The sequence below is a fragment of the Myodes glareolus genome, chromosome 13, assembly GCF_982192425.1.
Source record: "Myodes glareolus chromosome 13, mMyoGla1.1, whole genome shotgun sequence".
In the NCBI taxonomy this organism is placed as follows: domain Eukaryota; kingdom Metazoa; phylum Chordata; class Mammalia; order Rodentia; family Cricetidae; genus Myodes; species Myodes glareolus.
This window is the reverse complement of record NC_142038.1, coordinates 62,210,099-62,228,167: the sequence shown is the minus strand read 5'-3', so window position 1 is coordinate 62,228,167 and position 18,069 is coordinate 62,210,099. Positions and strand designations below refer to the sequence as shown.

The following is an 18,069-nucleotide window of genomic DNA, read 5'->3' as shown; positions in this document are numbered from 1 at the left end:
CACTTACAGGCCAAGCATGTTGCTTGGTATTTTATATACATTGCCACCTTCAGTTCTACCAGTATAGTAAGCAGTTTGTTTATCACCATTTACAGACGAGGCTTCTCAACTAAAAGGGCTTAAGATGCCTACTGATTGTCTAAGACTACCTGGGTGCTGGTAGACCCTCCATTCAAACCAAGCTGGAGATTAATTCATGCTTCTATGCTTTTTTTCTTTTTTTTCTCTGTGTGTGTGCACGCATGTGTGTAGTATGCATATATGGACACATTTGTTTTCCTACATGTATCGTGTATGTTGGGGAGGTACATATACGTATGTGTATTCATGTTGGTAGAAGTCCTAAGCTGATGTTGAGAATCATCCCCTATGTCTCCTCTTCCTTTACTCATTGAGGTAGGGGTTCTCAAAGGGACCAAAGCTTGCTGCTATGGCCAACTTGCTAGCCAGCTTGCTCTGGGGATCCCCTGTCTCTACCATCCCAGACTGGAATTTACAGGCAGTCTACCATACTAATAATTCATCATTTACATGGAATCTAGGCATTTGAGCTCTGGTCCTCACCTCCACGGGACAAAAGATTTAACCACTGAACCGTCTCCCCAGGGCCTACTCCATGATTTCACCCACAGTGAAAGCAACTAAACCATAATGTGCTGTGTTTTCAGGTCATCGTCAAGTAGTCTTCTCACATCCTCCTTTAGGCAGCACCAGGAGTCGCTGGCAGCAGAGAGAGAGCGGAGGCGACAGGAGAGAGAAGAAAGGCTGCAGAGGATAGAGCGGGAAGAACGAAACCGATTCAAGTAAGGGATTCTAGACATTTCTGTGCTTTCAGACTTAAAGACTGACAGGCTTCCTAAGTGGGTTGGGAAACGACACATTGGTCCCACTTCTGTCTATATCTTGAAGAGGAGAAAGATTCACCTGTAGCAGACTGCCTGGGTGTAGTGTGTTCTGGCTTCCTCTAGCCATGTGGCAGGAAGCACAGACAGCCAAATACAATTAGAGTGCTGTGCAGCCGTGGTCACCATCCATTAAAGGGGCTTCACCCAGGACACAGAGCCTAATTGCCTCAATGTAATTTGCCATTTCTTCCTGAAGGTCCTCATGTTTTATGCATATTCTATTAGCTGTAGAAAGAAAATCTTTATTTCCAACTCTCTGGTTTGTTCTTTGCTCTCTGTAGTAACCATATATTCATATACGTGGATGTATTATATATTTAATATATTACAATAATTACAAAATACAACATATATAATACAATAGTAATACCATTTATCTTATATAATATGTTTTGCTTTATCCTGGTTTCCATGTTCTCTGTGCCCCTCCATGGATGTCTCCCTGGGCACGGCCCATTGAAGGTTCCATGTCCCATTGAAGGTTCCATGTCTTAGCCTCTCTGTTCCCATTGAAGCCAGTGTCCCTCTGCTCCCCCTTTTAGCGGTTCACCTCTCGGCTGTTCTCTGGGTTCAGCACTCCCCTCTCCCCTCCTGGGCTGCACATGCTGTGTTCTGCAGAGTGCACAACCCCCAGTCCTCCTTACATTTCTTCCCGCCCATCTTTCTGTCTATTTTTCCGCTCTGCTTTTCCTACCTTTCCCCACTTCACTCCTGTATCTTACGCCTTCTCCTCCTCCTCACTATCCCTCCCATACCATCAACATTTTCCCTTCTCTTCCTGTGTCTACCCATCCCTGCTTTCTATCTCATCAGTTTAGTTTCTTTGCAAAGTCTCCCACTGATGATGGTAGTTCCATCATTAGAGGACACAAGGCTTGATCAGTGAGATCTTACAGATTCAGTGACTTCTGGCTTTCCCCAGAGGCCAAGAATATGTGCCATTGTAGAAATGATCCAAATATGATCAGAATTATAAAGCTACATAGTGGTCACTTCCTAGCTCATGCAGAGACACCCAGAGTCTCTCGGTGGAAGGATAAACCTGGCTTTGGTGGGAAAGGATGAGTAGGTGGCATGAAGTTAACCAACATCATTTCCTGCCACCCTTGTACGGTGTACTGTGAGCTGCCAGAATTCTACCAAATGATGCCTGGGAACGCCAACCAGTCTGCACCCCGTCTGAGGCAGTTCCAGAAGTTGTTTATAAAATCCAGTTTTTAAAACCCCTGGGACAAGTTAAATGCTTCTTGATTTATGAACCTCTGAGAAATCCCACATTTTACTACCAATTATCAGCTGGGAATTTGGCTCCAAAATATGTGGAAAATTCAGGGATTAAGTTATACATCAAAAGTCTTATTGAAAATCCCTTACGCACACAAAACTAAATAAGGTGCAGAGTGATTTTCAAGGAATAACCCAAGGTTGTTCTCTGACCTTCACACATACACACACACACACACACACACACACACACACACACACACAGTGCATAGTGACTTCTGAGGAATAACCCAAGGTTGTTCTGTGATTTTCATGCACACATACACACAATAGAGAAAGAGACAGGGACAGATACATATATACAGAGACAAAAGACAGAGACAAGGAATACAAGAACAAGGAACTTCCTGAGCCATAACCCACCCGTCTCTGATTTGAACATGTGTAGCTCCTAGCATAAATATCAAGCCCAGCTCTGAGGACTAGTTAGAGAGAGGACTACCACCCAGGTCCCATAATGGCTGCTGGGTGGCACACAGGGCCTGATATGACACAGTAGAAACACCTGAGACCTGAGATAACACTGGAGCCAACTTCAGCAGCTGCTTCAGAACTCACAGGGGGACCCAATCTCTTTGATTAGCTGCAAAACCAAAACGAGAATGAGTATCATTTTTAGAATTTAAGTCCTCAGGATCTTGTTATAGATTGAAGATGCACAGATGCAATGCACAACAGTCTGTCACAAACAGCTAGGGAAATTTTAGACAAAGAAGAAAGAATGAAAAGCTGATAACTACAGAAGGGACTTGGGTGGCATCGTTATCAGGCAGATTTTAAAGGCGCTATTGTGGATGTGTTCCAAGAGTAAGAGCAGACACATCTCTGCCACAAGCTATTCTTGGAAAGAATCGATCTACATGACAAACTATATTAGAATTCATTCCCAATATATTACAGTGGAATGTTAGAGTAAGGCCTTTTACTAGTAAGACTTAAAATAAAAGAGTAAGAGAAGTTTGCATGGAATAACTGAAAAGACAAGGCCTTGTGAAGATCTGGAGAATCGCCAGCTAGAAATACACCGAAATAGCTGAAACATGGGAAAAATAAGAAATTCACTGGATGAGCCAGGCAGCAGAATTGAAATGAGGAAGGAAGGCCAGTTTGGAAACAAAGTGTGAGAAAGAGGTCTTAGAAACCTTTGGAGTAACACCCGAATCCCTATCATTTGTGTCACCAGATCCCAGTAAAGCAGGAAGATGGCTGAGAACATGTAACATTTGAACCTCTGTTGTACACACAACTACATGCATGCAGACTATATATATATATATATATATATATATATATATATATATATATATATATATATACATATACACTGATATACTGGCCCCGATATCCCGTCTTCAGAGATGGTTTACCACCAGTCACCCTTTGCTCTGGTGTTCACGTGATTATCACTTCACATTTAAGAGTGCAGAGAGAACCAGGTCAAGTGACCCCCTTTCCACGAAGAATGCTAGTCACCTCTCTGCAGGTGACAGTTACAGTGACCATGACTCCATATTTGAGACCATGAATGGAAAGGGAACTCAATAGGGAAGCACAGAAAGCTGAGAGCCTCCGCTCCCCAGGGCTGATGCTTGCTCGGGCAGCCCACCCACTTCTCAGTTGCTGAGTGAAGTGTTCTCGTGCCTCAGAAGTTCTGCACACCTCAGAGTCACCCTCTGGCTTCGGGTGCTTTAGTGATCCAGCTTTAAGTTCTGGGATGGAAGATACTGTGTTTCTAGCTTGGAAGGCAATGAACTTGGCTGCCTCTGCACAGCACATCTGATCCTCGCTGCCTTCTCCCCAGTCTCCACCCCCTTTAATCCTTCTAATGTTGTGTCGTTATGCCCAGTGTGGACAACCATGATGAACAGACTCTCCAGGAAAACAGTCCACTGAAAGGCAAGCGGCCAGCTAGCCCTAAACTTAAATTCAACCTGAAACCTCAAAGACCAGAAACATGAAACATTAAAGTTGAACAATATTGGACATATCATGGGTGTAAATAAAGGCAAAAGCACCAAGTCAGGCCTTCCGGTGACCTTGGGTGAGAACCGAGCGCTGGGTAGTCCCTGAGTGAGCCTGATGTTTTCCTGCTCTTCTGACTTCTTTGCCATTTTGTTGAAAAAAAAAAAGAAAAGAATCCATTGTGTTTAGCATGTTTGAAGTAGTCTCTAGACTTTTAATATCCAATTATTTTTGTTTTAGTAATTGCTCCTTAATCTTATGAACATCTAAGTCTATTTTCTCCTCTTTTCCTTTGTTCTGAACATTTCCACTAGCCGAGAATATCTAGACAAAAGAGAGGAGCAAAGACAAGCAAGAGAAGAAAGGTGCGTACGTTTTCTTCACTGTGTAGTGAGGTGTCACGTGACTTTGCACTGTTAACCAAGCATGCAGAGGCCTCTGAGATGCATTAACCTCGTCTTATCATTGCATGGCTGGTACTTGCAAATACCTGTCTTCCTCACTTTATATGCTGAGAAAACTGGATTTGTGGTAGATATGGCAACTGATAGAAATCAAAGATGGAAAGAGGCCTAGAGTTGCCATCGTGACAAAATTTTTGCTCCAAAACCCTTCTCAAAATATGCATATTATCATCTCCATCTTGACATATGATCGCTACAGTCATGTGTCACAATAATGGAGATGTGTTCTGAAAACTCCTTCGCTGGGTGACTTTGGTCCTTGTCTGAATATCTCCGTGAGCACTAGCAAACAAAGATGGCAGCGCCAAAGCTAGGCACTAACTGCTCACGGACTCTCATTCCATAAGTAATCCATAACTGACCAAACACCACGATGCCTCCATTGATCACACTGGAGACCCCTGAACCTAGCTTAGTCATTCTTGCTATGTACTTGCAGGTCACTTGGTCCGTAGTCATTCAATAATTGAGCACACGTGCCATGCCAGATACTGTCCCCGATGTGCAGAAGACCCTTGACTTTTATAACTGATCACTTCCCTTCCTCCTGAAATACATCCTCTGTCCTACATGGCAGGAGCCGTTCTCAAACAGCCCCTGAAGTATTTGGTGCTCACGGTGGGCACTGAGGAATAAAGTATAGAATGAATGAATAAATAACACCCTGTGGGAGGGCTTAGAGGTCAATGGCACTCGCTGCCAAGCCTGATGAACTGAGTTTGATCTCTGGGACACATATGATGGAGAGAACCAACTTCTACACTCTGCAAGTTTTCCTTTGACCCCCCCCCCATATGCATATGCATTTAATGCACGAGAGAGAGAGAAAGAGAGAGAGAGAGAGAGAGAGAGAGAGAGAGAGAGAGAGAGAGAAAGGAAAGAAGGGGAAGGGAGGGGAGGGAAGAGGAGGGGAGGGAAGAGGAGAGAGAAGACAATGTAGTTTTAAAAATAAACAAATGACTTAACAACCTAGCAGCTTTATTTAAAATCTTCAGGCTGCAGACTTAGTCCATTTTATTTTTTATGTGTATGGGTGTTTTGGCTGCATGAATATCTGTGCACCATATGCCTGCCTGGTGCCCTTGGAAGCTAGAAAAGGATGTCAGGTCCCCTGAGACTATAGTTACAAACTCTTGTGAGCAGCCACATAGGGCTTGAGAATAGAATATTGGTCTTTTGGAAGAGCAACCAGTGCTCTTCACTGCTGAATCATCTCCCCAGCCTCAGTTCATTAATGTAACTCCATTTGAAACTGTCAAGTTCACATATTAAGTTTGTGGTAGCTTGAGATAAACAAGGGACACTGGTCATGGAAGTCGACGGGCCAAAGTTCTTACCCCTTCCCCGCTACAGCCTGCAGTTACTAACTCTGTCACCAGATGGCGATATAGTATGTGGAGAGGGATAGGCTCAGTTTATGCCTTTTGTACTGAAGCCTAGTGGGAGCCTAACCATTTCTGGCCTGTGCCTATGTGATGTGGAATTGCGCTAATGTTTTAGACACCATCAGCTAAATAGATCAAGACAGTCTGAGTCAGGCAACAGCGGAGACTGTCTGTGCTCAATTAAAAAATTAGATGCTTAAGTCAGCCTCATGAATAAAACATTGGTTTATTTCCTACATTCTATTAGATTACTGTCATCCTAATCACCAGTGGTGGCCAGTAAAGCCAGAGCGAAAGGTGCTGGAGACAAAGCAAGAAACTTCTCTTTGTCTGCTGAACTTCAGAGAAAGAGGAGACATACCCTTACTGAAGGATTCTTGACCTTTGGCCGGGGGTTAGGGAACTTTGAATTTTTTATGTTTAGCTTTCTTGGAGAGAGTCTGTGCTTTTGAGCTTCTGACAGATAGACTGGCAGGTTATGTCCACACAGGCAAGGAAGGCTTGGTGGCTTCTGCTGGCTATGTCCACACAAGCAAGGCTCCGTGGCTCCTACAGGGAATGTCCAGTGTGTAGTCAAGAGTCAAGATCAGAACTGGGCTCAGACCAACTTCACAGAGCTCTCTGGCTATTCCCCATTCAGGCTTTAGCTCATTCCTGGCATGCTCGCTATTTAATTATTTATTTATATAAGAAAACAACCTTTTTTACTTCTTTTTTTTATTTTTTCATTCAAAAATTTACACTTCCTCCCCTCCTCCCAATTCTCTCCTGCTCCCCCACTCACCCTCTTCCCTCCCCCTCCCTCCTTAAAAGAGGGCTGGGAACCCTGCCCTGTGGGAAGTCCAAGGCCCTCCCCACTATATCCAGGTCTAGGAAGTTGTGCATCCATACAGACTAGGGTCCCCAAAAGCCAGAACATGCCATAAAAACAAGTCCCAGTGCCTTTATCAATGTCTTCTCAGTCACTCCCCATTGTCAGCTACATTCAGAGAGTCTGGTTTGATCACATGCTCGTTCAGTCCCAGTCCAGCTGGATTTGGTGAGCTCCCATTAGAACAGGCACACTGCCTCAGTTGGTGGACCAACCCCTCGTGGTCCTGACTTTCTTGCTCATCTTCTCCCTCCTTCTGCCCTTCAACTGGACCTTGGGGGCTCAGTCCGTTGCTCTGATGAGGGTCTCTGTCTCTATCTCCATCTGTCGCTGGATGAAGATTCTATGGTGATATTTGAGATAATCGTCAGTGTGATAGTGGGGCAAGGACAGTTCAGGCACCCTCTCCTCTGCTGACTAAGGACCTAACTGGGGACATCCCTGTGGACACCTGGGAACCACTCTAGAGCCGATCTCTTGCCAATCCTAAAATGGCTCCCTTAATGTAGATATCTTCTTCCCTGCTCCTATATCCACACTTCCTTCATCTCCACCCTCTCACTCCCCCAGGCTCTCACCAGTCTTTCCCTTCTCCCTTCCCTCTCCCCCTCTCCCCTTCCTCCAACTTCACCTCCACCCCTACTCCCACCCTTATGCTCCCAACTTTTTCCCGGCAATCTTGTTTGCATCCAATTTCCAGGAGGATCTATATATGTTTTTCTTTGGGTTCACCTTGCTATTTGGCTTCTCTAAGCTTGTGAACTATAGGCTTAATGTCCTTGGTTTATGACTAGAGTTCACTAATGAGTGAGTACATACCACATTCATCTTTTTGGGTCTGGGTTATCTCACTCAGGATAGTGTTTTCTATTTCCATCCATTTGCATGCAAAATTCAAGATGTCATTGTTTTTTACCGCAGAGTAGTACTCTAATGTGTATATATTCCACACTTTCTTTATCCATTCTTCCATTGAGGGACATCTAGGTTGTTTCCAGGTTCTGGCTATTACAAATAATGCTGTTTCCCAATTTCCTGAGAAAACGCCATACTGATTTCCAAAGTAGCTGCACAAGTTTTCATTCCCACCAGCAATGGATGAGTGTTCCCATTATTCCACATCCTCTTCAGCATAGGCTATCATTGGTGTTTTTGATTTTAGTCATTCTGACAGGTGTAGGATGGTATCTCAAAGTTGTTTTGATTTGCATTTCCCTGATCACTAAGGAAGTTGAACAAGACCTTAAGTGTCTTTTGGCCATTTGAACTTCTTCTGTTGAGAATTCTCTGTTCAGTTCAGTACCCCATTTTTAAATTGGGTTAATTAGAATTTTAAAGTAGAATGGAAGATCTGGGGTGCATGCATGGTGATGATGGTCCAGGAACCACGAGAAAGGACACTGTGTACTGCTGGAGGCCCAGAGATGTCGGAGGGCTTGAACTCAATGGGAGGGAGACCTGGGTAGGAGGACAGTAGGGAAAGTCACAGGGAGTAGGATTGGCTCATACAGGGTGTGGGTGTGGCTCAGAGAAGAGACTGAGCAAAAATTTCTGGTTTGGTCCTGCCCTGGTGTACCTTCTGGTGTCAGAGCTCATTCCAAACGTTTATTTACCTCTCCCGGTGTACTGTGAGCTGCAGGAGGGTGGGCTATTTTTCTTGTTTGTTATTAATTCCTTAATACCTACTACAGTCCTGAGCACATAACAGATAGATTGAACAAACGTTCAGTAGACAAATGACAAGATGATCGTATAAACAAAGGGGAGAGGCATAGCAGAGCGGGGGTCAATGGAGGAGCAGAGGTAAGCGGTTGAGTCGTGGGCCTGAGCTCCCCATCCTAGGTAGTGCTTTTGGTCGCAACCTCATCGTGGTTGTGTGGTTGGTGTTGCTTCACAAGGCGTTAGGGACATGGGGACAGTCACCTCATGATCTAGTGACTCCCAAGACGATGTGTTCGAGCCCTTGAGTGCATGATTTTCAGAGTCACTGTGTATGCAAAGGTCATGCCATAGGTCTAGCTTCCTGCTCAGGATGCTGGGAGTTCCTGTGTGTCACAGGGGTGGTCAAGCCATGACATGCCTCACTGTGAGCTGTGCCTTTGATGTGGACCAGCCTGCCACCCTCATCTCTCCGATCCTTGCGGACAAACACTGCTGCTGCTCTTCCAGGAGAGTAATGCTCCGGATCGGCATGGCACAGGGCAGTGGGGCAGCCCTGTTAAACTAAAGACGCGTGGGCTGGGGCTGCAAAGGCGGCTCCGTGCTTTAGAGCACTTGTGGCTTTCACAGAGGACACGGGTTTGGTTCCCAGCATCCCCGTGGTGACTCACGACCATCTGTAACTCCAGTTCCAGGGGATCTGACTTCCCTCTTCTGACCTCCTCAGACACCAGGAACACGTATGACACTTGCATACGTATATAGGCAAGCAGTCATACACATAAAGTAAATAAACCTAAACAAGTTACTTTAAAGAGTGTGTATGTATACTACATACACCTATCATATACTTGACCACTTTAGGCATTTAAATGTATGGGCCAGTAACGTAAGGCATGGTCTCACAATTATACAACCATAAGTCTTGTTGTGTAAACTGAAGCTATACCCCTGCTGATCCGCGCTGTTCTCCCCAGCTCTGCTCTCTTGTTACCCTAGAAATAAATATCCTCATTCCTTGGGGGCAATTCTAGTTAAGTCTTTTGGCTCGTCCTCTGTCCCATACATCTTTGGCGATGGCCCTTATGCACCTATGCACACTCAGGAATAGTCTTTGTGGATGTCTAACAATCTCTTGGAAGAACAGCCGTTTGGATTCTTGCCAGAAACTGATCTGAATCCATTGGTTGGCAGCCCCTGCAACCAATGCACACAGAATATAATGTGGAGGACTAAGACTATGGATAGACCAGATAAAAAGCCAGAATGGGTTGGTAAGATCACGTGTGAGACAAGATGTGGCTATCTAGGGAGCCACTGGTTTTGTTTCGTTTTGTTTTTAATGGTTGAGTTGGCTTCCTGGCTTGGAGTCTTTTGTGTGAGAATGTGATTCCTGGGATGCTGTCTTTTCTGCTCTTGGGTTCACATCTCCTGGACTACCATCATTAGCAGGGCAGACAGAATAGACCCTTCCTCTCTCTGAGGCAGCCCTCTGCACCAAGCTTTGGGTGTTAGCATGTGCATTCCATCACTGCTCCTCCCAGGAAAGCAGACCCACTGGCCAGTGCGATGGGGCACGTGCCACCCTAGGCCTCCTGACTGCAGGTGGGCCTCTGCAAGTCAGGGCTCCTCAGCAGCTTTCTCCGTGCACGCTTTGCCGGCCCCTTATCAGTGGACACAGGAAGGCACCGACAGAAAGAACCAAGGAGGCTGCGCTCCCTGCCCTCCCAAATCACATTATCTGCTTGTTGAAAACAGGCGCACACATGGGAAGAGCTGACTAAATATGCCAGGCAGTAAATGTAACATGCCATCCGCGCTGAATGGGCTACATATCCGACATGAGTTCAGAGGCAAGACTGAGATTGCTTGCAGCTGTGCCGGTCCGAGCTGGCTCTGCAGAGGAAGAAGTACATGCTGGCATAGCCTGAAGGGCAGTCTGCCTTTGTGGGGGAGCAGAGGGGTGAAGGTGACAGAGGAGGCCACACACTCCCGAAGGGTGAGACTAGAAGTGTACACTCCTGTGTGTGCACACATGTGCTTGTGGGCAGGTCAGATGTCAACCTCAAATGTTCCTTCGGTGTTGTCTGTGTTGCTTTTGAAGACAGCGCCTCTGAGTGGCCTGAGCTGCCCCTGTATGCTGGGTTGACTGGTCAGTAAGCCTCGGAGATCTGCTTGTCTCTCATTTCCCAGCATGAAGATTATAAGAGCAGGGCACCATATCTGACTTTTATATGTGAATACCAGGATCAAACTCAGGTCTTTATACTTGCAAGGTACACATTTGACCAACTGAGTTTGTTTCCCCCCTACACACACTGCCCCCAAGCTGCAGTTGTGTTAATTAATTACAATTAAATTACTTTAGAGACTTGAACTATGCTCTCTGCCTTTCTCATGCTGGTGAATGCGGAGTGTCAAGTCCAGGGTCCCTGGTGACCGCTGGAGGTGGCGTTTGTGAGGTGCCCTAAGGCATATGCATGGAGTAAGGCTGCCCATTGGGGAAGATGGAGACCCGCCCCAGCCTAACTCACGCATGATTTCTGTGTGGACATCTGGAGAAGCACACATTGCAGAGTTATTTTGGTCTGATCTATAAAGTGCACTATGAGGAAGATGATTGGTAGCTGTTCTTAATAAACAGTTAGTGGGTTCTGCCTGCCTGCAATGCAAAACAGATGTATCTTTGTTCTTTTAAACTGACTTTGATGCATAAACTGTATGTGACGTCAGGTCCAAGCTATTGGATGTCTGAGTCCTGCTCAGAAATATTTTAGAATATAAAAAAGTTTCCATGGGCTAATGCTGAGAGAACAAAGTGAATTCCAGTTGCGTTGCTGTGAGCGTTGAAGCAGGTTCAGGAATTCCAAGAGGCATCTGTCCAAGCAGCCCCCTTTTGGTATTTGGGGGCACCGTTTCTCTCTACCACACCAAGAAACCCTCCCACTTCACAGCTGCGAACTCCACGGGGGTTCAGTTCTCAGCTGTCCCTGCCAGAGCCTTTGGCGGATCATTATTTGCTAGTTTATTGTTGTTGTTATTATTTGTGTCAGTGTGTCCTGAAAGGGGAATGGAGACTCTGCAGCAGTGAACCAGGATCCGCTTTTGTGTGATGTGGCCACTTGTCCTCCCTTCCTTGCTTATGAGTGATGCAGGCTTTTTAGTCGCTAGCATCTTGGCTTTGCTGTGCGCTTTTGGCAGGCTGACCCTCCAGTCAGCCCTGCCCTCCGCTCCGTGCATCAGGAAACCAGCTCACTCTGCAGGTGTTTCGTCCATAAACAAGCGTCAGCCACGGGCTCCTCTTTCTTTTTACGGAAACCCTTTGGAATTTAACTTTCAGATACAAATACTTGGAGCAGTTGGCAGCCGAGACGCAGGAGAAGGAGCTGAGAAGCCGGAGCGTGAGCCGGGGCAGAGCTGACCTCTCCTTGGACCTGGGCTTGCCAGCAGCCCCTGCCTCATCATCCCTATCAAGCCAGAGTCCTTCATCTGCTGACTCACAAGAGGCTCTCCCAGTGCCCACCTCCCCACCCACTCGTCAGTACCCCCAAGGTGAGTGCTGGGAGAGCGGTGGGAAACGTGACCATCACCTCAAACAGGCTCCCTCAGGAGTCCAGCATGCAAGCCAACATGAAGATAACAGGGCAGGTGAGTTTCAGGGTGCCTGCAGCCTGCGCTGTCACTGACATATGAGAGGTGGCCAGAGCAGCTTAGATGAAAGCAGACGCATTGATAGAAGTCACCCACCTGTGGTCACTAAAAGATAAAAATATACAAAATTAGACTGATATTGACAATCCTAAATACCAGGCATTTAGTACTTCTTGATTTAGATATACGTAGCTTTGCCCTGCAAGGTGACAACTTTGGAATCCTCCTATCCTAAGAATCGTCTTTTTAAATTGATGGGAGTAAATAAATGAAAGCAAACAAAAAAATTAGAACATAGTGATAATAGATGATAAATACTAAAAAAAGAAAAATAATGACATTTGCTGATATGTATCGTGTGTGTCTCTGTGTGTGTGTGTGTGTGTGTGTGTGTGTGTGTGTGTGTCCACAAGCTTGTGTGTAGACAGGCAGGCTTTCCCTGGAGAAATTTTGCTAGCAATATCATTCACTGCAGCCTTGAACCACAGCTGCCCTCCTGCCTGCTCTGTGCACTGGGGGACTTTCTCTTTCATGTTAATACAAAGCACAGCTGCCGGCACAGGCGCTTGCACAATGTATTCACAGCACCGCGCCAGCTCTTTGGGTTTCACTGAGTGCTGTGGCTTACTGCCTGATGGAGACATAGCCAACTGAAGGCAGCCGAGACACAGAGCTTTCGACTCTGGGAGGGTTGGCTATCCCTTGCAGCTTCCTCCAGGCAAGGCAGGACTCCGTGACCTCAACAGTACTGGGTGCTATGGAAAGATTGCCTATCCAACTTTCTGCCGACTCGCCTAGCCTCAGGGTTCATTGGGCAGGAGTAGGCTACTGTCCTCCAGACTTTGCAGTATGTCTCGTTACTCCTGGTTCCTGACCCCATGGAGGATTGTCCCGGCAGATGGCTCCATCACAGATGAGTAATTTCAGTCTGAAAATACCAAGCCTGAGTCTGAGAAGGCCGCCGTTCTGTGGCAAGTATAAGCCTTCCAAACACCGCCTTAAGGTTATTGTCTTCTCTGTGTCTGGCATTTCCACAGGCAGTATAAAAATTTGCCTCTAGCAAAGTTGTGGCTCAGTGCTTAAACTGGGAATTTTACACTCTAACATCTACCTCCAGCTGTTTAGAAAAATGTTGGTCTAAATGTGAAATAGAGGACAGTCATAAACAGAGAGGGGATTGGCGGTACCTATAAAATCTCATTTATCCTCAGAGTTTTTAACCATTCAATGTTTGCTGCAGAAGACAGTTCCTCAAGGATTATGTCTAATTAGAGTCGTGCCTGAGGCCACCCCATCTAAGAAAAAAACTATATTTTAAGCTCCCAGAAGAGCACAGAAAATAAAACACACACACACATATATATATATATTAGACTTATGCACATAGATATTTGCTATGTTAGTCATATATATTAATCAGCATGAACTTTTTCCAGTAAGCTTTCAGAAAGATAAATAGCAAATGTCATTGTTTCTCCAGTGAGAGGATTGGTAGAAACGGAGAGGATGTTTGACTGAAAATCACACTGGTGGGGTTTCGATGAGAAACAAGGCTGGAATTTACACACCTGGACATCAGTAAAGCAACCTCTGTGGTATCGTTTGAATTCCCTTGGGGAGACCAGTGGGTCTTTAAGTCACAGGTGGTTGGCTCTCCTGCATTAACTGTGATCTGAAGGAGCAGGACCACCACCTATTCTGACTTCCTTGTCCTCATGTGTAGTTGATTTTTGTATTGGAGATGAGGGTCTGGGGGGACGACTCTGTCAGGAAAGTGTTTGCTGTGCAAATACAAGGGACCTGAGTTGGGATCAGGTAAGTCAGACATAGTGGTTCTACCCATATTTCCAGCGTTGGGGCAGGGAGTAGGGAGAGACAGAGGAGTCCTTGGAGCCTGCTAGTCAGGCATCCCAGCCAAACAGTAAGCCCCATGTTTAGGGGGAGATCCTGCTTCAAAAATTAAGATGGAAAAGTGATCAAAGCAGACACCTAGCACCCCCCCCTGCACACACATGTTTACACACAAACACCCAAACACTACACACGATTACACATAAATCAAGAATAGTAATGATCTAAAAAGAATTCCCTAAAGGAAGATCAAGAACTGCTGGGAGTTCCTGCCAATTTGGGGCATTTTTTTTTGACAGAGCTACAAAGCTGAGGTGACAAAGGTGTAGCCCTTCTGCTTTGCTATTGTTCTTTAGAACACCCCTGCAGCCTCTCGTCACTAGCCTCTTCTTTCTATCTGGTCTCACTTTCAAATTTCCCAAGTAACTTTTTGCCTACCCCAAATGTTTACAATAGTCCAACATCTGGAGGAAGAATAACACATATAACCACACATCCAGATGTTTGTCCTGCACCAAACACCTGGCATGGTTGTGTTCCCCGTGTGCCAAGGGTTGGCGTGCTTTTTCATTCTTGGTCATTTCTGGAGCATACGACCACAGTGCATTTCATGGTTCTATCATACCCTGCCCCTTCCTTCCCAGGCTCCTGTTGAATATTTGGTCATGTGTTTGGGTAGCGTGGCATCATAGCAGGGCATCTGTAGTGTCCTGAGGATGACTGCAAGGGAAGATTCATGGGGCTGTTATGGGCTATGCCAGGCTTGGGAGAAGGATGGTGGGTAGAGCGGCATCCCAGCGTTTGAGGAGCCACAGTGGCACATGCCGTGGGTTGTGGTTGTAGTTTATACCATGCCATCCCTTTGCCTACCCTCTCCTCAGTGTTTGCACAAAGCCAGCATTTCAGAGTCATATTGATAAGAAAAGGAAAAGCTAATATTTGTTCCTAACCTATGTATGCCTCAAGATGGCCCATCACTTTCTGGCTGCTTTTTGCTATGTTTAGTTTTGGCGTTTCGAAACAGGGTCTCGTGTGTTGGCGATAGGCTTCAAGCCTCCCTTCCTAGCAGATCATGGCTTTGAATTCCTGATCTTCCCAAGTTCACCTCAAGAATCTGTGGTATTAATGGACACATCCAGCTTACAATTATTTACTCAAATTCTGGAGGACTTTTAAAAGCACAAGAGCCAGGCTCTGTGGCACAGACCTGTAATTCTAAGCACAAGTAAAGGTAGAGGCAGGAATACTAAGAGTTCAAAACTAGTCTTGGCAATATACCATGATCAAGGTCTACATAAGGCAGGCCCTGTCTCAGAAACACAAAGCAAGAGAGATATGAAAACATTGGAATTCCTTTTCATTCTCCGTACAAAATCCACTTGCAAAGGGAAGACCCAAAGGCTAAACTGCTGGCATCGTGTACCATCTAGCAAGCCCTCCAAATCCATCCCAGCTAAGTATGCTGTGACTTCTGTAATAAGCGAGGCCACTGGCTCCCACCATCAAGACAGTGTGTGCAGGAATTGTTTTTCCATCTGGTCCTTTTGCAGCTCACATGTGTGTCCCTCACTGCCTAGTCTTGGTTGTCATGGTCTGGGTATTTTTCCTTTTGTGTCAAGCTAGCAGACCAAGTGAGGTGCTGACATCTGCATGCGTTCATCCTCGCGCTGTGCTCGCTGTAGGTAGCGCAAGCAGCCTCAGCGGTCGGTGAGCATGGCAAAGCATCTCTCGCCAGCCACTGCTTTGGTAGGCTGGCATTGTGCTGAGACCCGAGGGCTTGCATCAGAGTATATGATAAGTTTACTTCCTATTATGCTGAAACCCGCAGATGACTCTGGCATCCAGGTTATTCTTACTGATCAACGTGAAGGATTCTGGTTAAGATAACGTTGTTGGATATGATTTATTTTTAAGTTTTTTGAAGAATTAAAGGGAATTGTGTGCATGCTCTTGAGTAAGAAGAAGTCAATGTAGTCAAGCGTGGGCCGAAATAAGAAGCTGTGTCAGGCATTTTGTCTGAGCAATGAGACAAGAAACTGTCACACAAAGTATTATCACCAAATGAGTCGTAGCCGGGGAATTCGTCTCATGGAAACAGTAAAGTAAAACCACCGGCCTGAAAGCCAGCTATTGTCTTGCTGGTCCCGGCGATGTGTTCCAGCTAGACATATCCCCTTTAGTATGTCTCTGGGGAATGGGAGCTGCACTCCCACCATACTCCTTTCCTCAAACACACAGGACCCTCCTGAGGCCAGATGGAGAGGAGTTATTTTTCCCAATGGAGGAAAGCTACCGTTGAGAGTTTAGAAATACACTTCTTATCCATATGTATTACTGGGAAAATTACAGAGGCTAGGTTGTCTGTGTTGTTTCCCGTATACGCATACTGAGAAAAGACTTTAGAGGTGCATCTGAAAATTTGGGCCTACTACATAAAATTTAAATCAAGAAAAATATATTCAGTAGCAGGGTTTCTTTTGCTGTCTTTAATTGGACCTTAAGGTATTACCAAAGGACCCATTGACTCTGGGGAGATGAGGCTAATCCAATCACATCTGCACCTGGAAGCATTTGCAGAAACAACTGGCAGTGACTTACGGCTACGTCTCTCTCAGATCCAGGAATTTAAAGTAAGACAGTTCTCCAGCATATACTTTCTGGCACCTGGAAATAAAGAATAAACATGCAGTTCTGTCATAGAATATTCAGTCCATTTACATGAATGATCATTTCTCACAGAGGCCTCCATCCATCGTCTCGACAGTAGTCCTCATTGGTAGTGCTGACTGGGTGTCCTGGTCGGCTTTGTTGTGTGCTGTTTGAGTCTCCTTCGGGTTACAGGTACTGTCTTAGTTGACCTAATCCCTGTGGCACGAGGTGGAAACATCTGGTGGCCTAGCAGCTGTGGAACACTGTCAGCCATCAGCCTCATACTTGCCGGCTTGTGAGCGTGAAACTTTTGGGTACCTTTAGTCCAGTGTTTTATTAATTGACTAGAAACCAGATTCCTGTGGCTGTGGGCCTCACAGCTTTATACGCCTCCTCATTCCCCACCTGCCTGAAGCCACTCGATGCCATTCAGTTCCTTTGACCACATCCTTCAGGAGCGCCACCCGAGGCCAGGCCGCTGTCTCCTCTCTTGTACGTCCTCACTGAAAGTCATTGTGCCCACCAGCAGCTCACTGGAAAAGGCCAACTGTTCCAAGCTGGAGAGATTGATAGTTGCCTGCAATGTTTTTCTTGTCCTGTGTTTTTCTTTTCAAGGTTTATTTATTTCTATTTTATGTGTTGTGAGTATTTTGCATGAATGTGTGTATGTACACCGTGTACATACAGTGGCCAGAAGAGGGTAGTGAATTATCTGGACTGGAGCTAAAGACATTTGTGAAACACCAAGTGGGTACTGACAGTTGAACCTGGGTCTTCTGCAAGAGCAGCCAATACTCTTAACTGCTAAGCTATCTCTCCAGCTCCTTTTATGCCATATTTTGGCATACTGAAGTTTTGAGTCTTTTGAAGTAGGTCAAGTATAAACCTCAAGTGAAGAGAAAACATTGAAGAACTCTGAGAAGGCTGGTGAAGCTGTCACTTTTTGTTCAATGTGATGCTCTCAAAGAAACTAGTGTTAAGAACTGGGAAAGCCTTGGAACTCTACCCTACATGTAAGTTGAGAAGCTGGGCTGTAAGAACTTCAGAGATGCTGGTAGACAGCATAGAACTCCAGGGTCAGGGATAAGGACTGTGTGCCTCTAACAACAGAGGTGATCAGAGAACCTCCACTTGTGCCATTTTCCCAGCCCTGGTTCCCATGGTGATATGAATATGGGCTAGTGTTGCCTGGACATGTACTGTGAGCAACCTGAAGAGAGGAGCTCTGAGCTTTTCCTTCATCCCAGAGGCACACAGAACGGTGGACAGTGAAATGCATACTCTCGCGCATGGTCATGTTTATATTTCTTTTCTCTTCCATTTCTGCCTTTATGTATCTCCTTAGAGATCTATTCCAGAAGAAGGGCTCTCAGTGCCTCCTCTAGGCT

General features: G+C 45.7%; 1 protein-coding gene across 9 annotated transcripts in view; it reads left to right on the top strand.

The window, feature by feature from the left end:
• Positions 1-18,069, top strand: part of Fhod3 (formin homology 2 domain containing 3) — a 429,672-nt gene that overhangs the window by 342,311 nt on the left and 69,292 nt on the right. For 3 of the 9 annotated variants that reach the window (XM_087896219.1, XM_085700033.2, XM_085700031.2), the window contains 3 exons: positions 669-803; positions 4,466-4,516; positions 11,871-12,178. In XM_087896219.1, the coding sequence (XP_087752345.1) occupies positions 669-803; positions 4,466-4,516; positions 11,871-12,178 (494 nt within the window). The remainder of the gene's footprint in view (positions 1-668; positions 804-4,465; positions 4,517-11,870; positions 12,179-18,069) is intronic. The other 6 variants (XM_085700029.2, XM_085700030.2, XM_085700034.2 and 3 more) reach the window with 3 other exon arrangements.